Below are 6,562 nucleotides of genomic sequence, written 5' to 3'. Positions count from 1 at the left end.
GAGAGAGAGAGAGAGAGAGAGAGAGAGAGAGAGAGAGAGAGAGAGAGAGAGAGAGAGAGAGATCACTCCTAACAACTTAGGCTATGTTGCAAATAAGGGAAAGGGTCAGTTGGAGAGAGAGAGAGGAAACATGAGACAAAGAAATAAAAATGTGGCAGAAGGAGATTGTGCCTGCCTTCCTGCCTGTTCTGCAGAGATACAACTCTCGGCTCCCCTCTTGTGGTTGCTTGAAAAAATACAAAAGGCAGAGCACACGTCACTACTCAGCTACTGCCTATGGCGCATAAAACGAGCTAGATGGTTGTGAGATCTACATTCATTGAAGCAATGTGAGTGTTTGCGCCAACACTTTGACCACTCACATGTTATATCACCACAGGACTACATTTAGTGTACACCACTGTTATGAGAATGCATTGGGAACGATCCACTCTACTGGGATCCGTATCAGAGTAACTGACATTTGTGTGATCAACATGTTTATTGATTTTTCACAGACAAAAAAAACCAAGATAAAAACATTAGATAGAAGGTCATGTTCTCTTCATGAAAACATGACAACAGTACAGATGTCTTCCCTCTCCACCACTGCATTTCCACCTCAATATGGATATTATATCACTGCAGCTATTTGACAGCTGTTTCGTTTCATTATAAGAGAATGGTGTGTAGGGGGAACTGAGAGGATAGACAGAGTCTGAGTGAAGGTAATACCAAATTAGGAAAGGTAGCAACAATTTACATTTTCCATTAGGGTTAAAAACATAGCTGCACACACTCCCTCCTGGTCCTTCCCTGTTCAGAGGCTATTTTTTAAAACTAGGGGGACAGTGAAACTGTATAGTACTGGAGGAGAGCTGAGTCAAGTTGGTTGGACCTCAGTAACAAGACGGTTTCTGAGTGCAGTTGTTTCAGGGGTCAAAGGATGTCTTTAACTGGGGGGTCAGTTGTGAAGTTGAGCGGTCCCTGAAGTACTCCTAGGCCACCAGCACCAGCAGCAGTAGTAGTATAAGTAGAAGCAGCAGTAACAGTAGCAGCAGTAACAGCAACAGTAGTAGTAGCAGCAGTAACAGCAGTAGTAACAGTAGCAGCAGTAGCAGTGGGGAGCTGCAGGTCAGTTGAGATCTGGAGCAGGGGAGTACTGATCTCACTGGACTGCAGGCCGCTGGCCACCCTCAGCAGGCAGCTGAGCACCATGTCTTTGGCCCGGCCCGCTTCTAGGTGGCCCTCACGGCTCAGCTGCAACGTGATCTGATCCAAGCTGGTAAGAAGCAGCTCTGAAGCCAGCAGGTGGCTGGGGAAACCCTCATTACAACCCCCTTCCCGGGCCATGCTCTCCAGCATGTACTGCTGGTACAGGTCCAGTAGCTTGTGCTCCAGGTAGCGGTTGAGCAGTGAGTTGGAGAGGGGCCCCTCACACCCCTGGAGGAGGAAGCTCTGGTCGCGGCCGCTCCCCGCCCTCCAGCGGGAGGATCCCAAGCCTGAGCCCCCCTGGAGAGGACGCAGTGGCCTGTCTTCAGAGGCCCGACCTGGGGGAGAGTCATCTGCGGCTGGGAGGACGTCACAGGAATAGAGGAAGGGGCCGTCGGCCTGGGTATCACTGCAGGGCAGGAGCTCCCCATCGTGATCCGAAAGAGGCAGCACCTGGTCCCCCCCGATGTGGAGGTCGCTGTAGTTCTGACAGATGCTCTGGCAGGAAGAGGGCACCAGGAAAGGGACGTCGCCACCAGAACGAGCCTGCCCAGGGATCTCCATCTCTGGGGAAATGTGTCTGCCAGGATGGGGCCTCTGGGAATGCAAGGCCTGCTGTAGAGAAGAACCCTGGGGCTGGATTTGGGCACTCAACCGGTAGGGCCTCTGGTCTTGGGCCACTCTAGGCAGGATGGAGTGGCCCTTTCTGCTTGGCTGGTCTGGAGAGGCCTGTAGTGTGAAGAGCGGGGCGGCTTTAACTGGCTGTGAGCCAGCCCTCACGCTACTCGTGGGGGGCTCTATCACAGGGGGGAGAGGGTCCAGACTCTCCTGGTCACTACAGTAGGTCATGCTCCATAGTATGCTCTCACACAGCATGGCTGGAAAGGAACACACATATACAGCCGTTTGGTCAGTTTACAGCAGATTGTGAATAAACTGTCTTTGGTCAGTTTACAGCAGATTGTGGATAAACTGTCTTTGGTCAGTTTACAGCAGATTGTGGATAAACTGTCTTTGAATCCCTTTTGAATATATTTGTTTATATTGTACAATGTATTCATACACTGGGTAGAAATATGCATTTTTGTTTTGACTCCTTACCTTCAAATTCAAACGATGCAACACGTCAAATGAAGTAACACTATTCAAGCAGTCGTGCAGTCCACCAACTGTTGCTCTGAGTTGGATGTGTGCTCCTCTCCTCGCTCTATTCATGTCAGTGTCTCCAGGTCTATTGTACCAAGCCAGTGCAGTACCATAGAGCAGTGTGAGTGAGTGGTTGTGACAAGTGTAGGTACCATTGCTTTAAGCTTTATACAAGACCAAGAGGAAGTGAGAGGGCTGTCTTCCATATCCTCCATCATAGCATCTGTCAATGTCCTGAACATGAAACAATACAGTTTTGTTTTCCACTGAAAAAAGCACAGAGGTTTAAAAGAGGAAGGAAAGCACAGGTGAGGGGTTTAAAAGAGGAAGGAAAGATTGATTTAAGGAGAAAGAAATTTCACACTAAGCTAAACAAATATAAATTGGACTCTCCCTTTCACCTTATGTCTCAAACTGACAGAAAGTGTGTGTGTGTGTGTGTGTGTGTGTGTGTGTGTGTGTGTGTGTGTGTGTGTGTGTGTGTGTGTGTGTGTGTGTGTGTGTGTGTGTGTGTGTGTGTGTGTGTGTGTGTGTGTGTGTGTGTGTGTGTGTGTGTGGTGGCCCTGCCCAAGCGTCTGGTCTGTTTACAGGTGACAGAAAGGGAAGTGTGGCCTCACGCTCCAGCCTTTGGTCATGCAACCACAACTCATCATTTCCTGTTTGAAACCCAAGACTTTGGGCAGCTCAGTGTTATGCTAGAAACCAGACCCTGCATAGTCAGTCAGGTCCGCTCTGACACATTGTGTAACCATAGGTGCCATGGAGGGTTGAGCCTATCTGATAAGGGAATCAATTAATGTGTTGGGGGATCCCTCAGTCTACAATCTATATACTGTATAGTTCTATTGCGGTCATGAAAAGATTTGCAGAGTAGAGGTGGGAGGGGGGTCGTTTTCTTGTGTTCACTCTCCAGTCTAGGGCTCCTTAGTCAATAGATGAGTCAATGCAGATTGCAGATCTTCGCCTTGCGTCTGTTGGCCAGCAGAGAACCAGCGCAACAATGGTGTTCACAGGGCCTGAAACATGACACCGCAGTCACCTTAATTATTTATTTGGAGGGGATATTTAGACAGATATTACGCATAGTGTAATCCGTAATTTATTAAATTAACACTGAAAGTGTGGACCTGTACAGACACTGGAACAGTGTTAAATTCACACACTGCTTATTGTAAAGCTATAATTACCAGAGTGACTTGCCTTTCGACTGAATTGTAGTTGCCACCCACGACTGTATTTGTTAGTGACATTCGTTCATTTTCAATCCTATGGACCTCACCAAGCGTTTTCCTACTGGAGGCAAATGTTATCATTAAAGGTCCCGAACAGGCATTCTGATTCCCATGGAAAATAGCCTTTTGAGTGAATGAAATGTCACCCATAATATTTTAGGGGGATAGAAATGCTCAAAGTCTTTGAAAAAACTACATGGAAGTTTGAGAAAACAGGCTGTTTTCAGTGAGCTTATATTAATGAGTTCGCCTTGACTGACAGCTCTTTGAAACGCCTGTGTCAAGAAACTTGGATGCAGTGTTGTAGTAAATTCATCTATTTGGAGCAACTCAAACTACATTGCAAATGCATTAATGGTGTCAATAGTTTTTTTTTTAAATCCTTTTTGGGATAGGGGGCAGCATTTTCACTTTTGGATGAATAGCGTGCCCAGAGTGAACTGCCTCGTACTCTGTCCCAGATGCTAATATATGTTATTATTAGTATTGGATAGAAAACACTCTGAAGTTTCTAAAACTGTTTGAATGATGTCTGTGAGTATAACAGAACGCATATGGCAGGGGAAAAGCTGAGAAAAATCCAACCAGGAAGTGGGAAATCTGAGGTTTGTAGTTTTTCAAAGCTTGGCCTATCATATACACAGTGTCTATGGGGTCAAGTTGCACTTCCTAAGGCTTCCTCTAGATGTCAACCATCTTTGGAAACTTCTTTCAGGCTTCTGCTATAAAGGAGGGGGGAGTGGGAGCTGAATGAGTCATGGGTCTGGTAGAGTGTCTCAGGCTCGTGATGCGCGGTCCCGACAGAGTTAGCTCTCGTTCCAGTGCTTTTCTTCAGACAATGGAATTCTCCTGTTGGAACCTTATTGATGATTTATGTTAAAAAGATCCTAAAGATTGATTCCATACATCGTTTGACTTGTTTCTATGACCTGTAACGGAACTTTTCGAGTTTTTGTCTGGACGTAGTGCTCGCGCCTCATGAAGATGGATTACTGGGCTGAACACGCTAACAACAAGTGGCTATTTGGAGATAAATTATGGACTTTATGGAACTTTATGGAACAAATCAGTCATTTATGTTTGACCTGGGATTCCTGGGAGTGCCTTCTGATGAAGATCATCAAAGGTAAGTGAATATTTATAATGTTATTTCTAACTTCTGTTGACTCCAAAATGGCAGATATTTCTTTGGCTGGATTGGGCTCTGAGCACCATACTCAGATTATGATTTCTCCATAAAAAATATTAAAAATCTGGTACAGCGGTTGCATTAAGGAGAAGTCTATCTTTAATTCTGTGAATAACACTTGTATCTTTTATCAATGTTTATTATTAGTATTTCTGTAAAATTACCGGATGTTTTGGAATCAAAACTTTACTGCACGTAACGCGCCAATGTAAACTGAGATTTTTGGAAATAAATATGCACATTATCGAACAAAACATACATGTATTGTGTAACATGATGTCCTATGAGTGTCATCTGATGAAGATCATCAAAGGTTAGTGATTAATTGAATCTATATTTCTGCTTTTTGTGACTCCTATCTTTGACTGGAAAAATGGCTGTGTTTATTTGACTTGGCTCTGACCTAACATATGTTGTGCTTTCGCTGTAAAGCGTTTTTGAAATCGGACACGATGGGTAGATTAACTAGAAGTTTATCTTTCATTTGCTGTATCGGACTTGTTAATGTGTGAAAGTTACATATTTCTAAATTATATTTTTGAATTTCGCGCGCTGCCTTTTCAGTGGAATGTTTTCAAGGGGTTCCGCTAGCGGAACGCCTGCCCTAGAAAGGTTAAACATCTCCCATTTGGCTTGTCTTTTGGACTGCGGTTAACAGCAGCACTGTAGGATGTGTTGACATAACAACTGCTTCAGAGTTTTAAATGACCCTTTCTCCCTATTTGTTCCATGGCTGAAAACCTAGCTAGCCTGTAACTAGCTAACACCAGACACAGATGAAAGCGGAAACAAATACAGTGCTTTCAGAAAATATTCCTACCCCTTGACTTATTCAACATATTTTATTGTACCTTTATTTAACCAGGTAGGCCAGCAAAGCAGTGTGACAAAAAACAACACAGAGTTACACATAAACAAACGTACAGTTAAAAACACAATAGAAAAATCTATGTACAGTGTGTGCAAATGGAGAAGAGTAGGGAGGTAAGGCAATAAATAGACCATAGAGGTGAAATAATTACAATTTAGCATTAACACTGGAGTGATAGATGTACAGAAGATGATGTGCAAGTAGTGATACTGGGGTACAAAAGAGCAAGAGGATAAATAACAATATAGGGATGATGTAGTTGGCTGTTCTATTTACAGACGGGCTGTGTATAGGTACAGTGATAGGTAAACTGCTCTAACAGCTGATGCTTAAAGTTAGGGAGGGAGATATAAGACTCCAGCTTTAGTGATTTTTGCACCAGTCATTGGCACCAGAGAACTGGAAGGAAAGGCGGCCAAAAGAAGTGTTGGCTTTGGGGATGACCAGTGAAATATACCTGCTGGAGCTCGTGCTACAGGTGGGTGTTGCTATGGTGACCAGTGAGCTGAGATACCTAGAAAATACTTATAGATGACCTGGAGCCAGTGGGTTTGGCGATGAATATGTAGTGAGGGCCAGCAAACGAGGGCATACAGGTCGCAATGGTGGGTAGTATATGGGGCTTTGGTGACAAAACGGATGGCACTGTGATAGACTACATCCAGTTTGCTGAGAGAGTGTTGGAGGCTAAGGATCAAGGATCGGTAGGATAGTCAGCTTTATGAGGGTATGTTTGGCAGCATGAGTGAAGGAAGCTTTGTTGCGAAATAGGAAGCTGATTATAGATTTCATTTTGGATTGTAAATGCTTAATGTGAGTCTAGAAGGAGAGTATAGAGTCTAACCAGACATCTAGGTATTTGTAGTTGTCCACATATTCTAAGTCAGAACCATCCAGAGTAGGGATGCTAGTCGGGTGGGCAGGTGCGGGCAG

General features: G+C 44.5%; 1 protein-coding gene across 1 annotated transcript; it reads right to left on the bottom strand.

Moving 5' to 3' along the window:
* Window positions 1-466: 466 nt before the first annotated feature.
* Window positions 467-2,474, bottom strand: LOC112224931 (TLR adapter interacting with SLC15A4 on the lysosome). The gene is made up of 2 exons (XM_024388528.2): window positions 2,293-2,474; window positions 467-2,069 (listed from the first exon to the last, which is right to left on the bottom strand). Exon 2 carries the CDS (start codon window positions 2,065-2,067, stop codon window positions 919-921), a length of 1,149 nt encoding a protein of 382 aa, XP_024244296.1. The 5' UTR covers window positions 2,068-2,069; window positions 2,293-2,474; the 3' UTR covers window positions 467-918.
* Window positions 2,475-6,562: the final 4,088 nt, after the last annotated feature.

Source organism: Oncorhynchus tshawytscha, linkage group LG26 (assembly GCF_018296145.1).
Source record: "Oncorhynchus tshawytscha isolate Ot180627B linkage group LG26, Otsh_v2.0, whole genome shotgun sequence".
Lineage (NCBI taxonomy): Eukaryota > Metazoa > Chordata > Actinopteri > Salmoniformes > Salmonidae > Oncorhynchus > Oncorhynchus tshawytscha.
The sequence above is the reverse complement of the archived record's forward strand: the minus strand, read 5'-3'. Positions and strand labels throughout refer to the sequence as shown.

What these genes read in the sequence shown, in the direction of transcription:
- LOC112224931 (XM_024388528.2), bottom strand. Translation starts at nt 2,067, where the DNA reads ATGCTGTGTGAGAGCATACTATGGAGCATGACCTACTGTAGTGACCAG.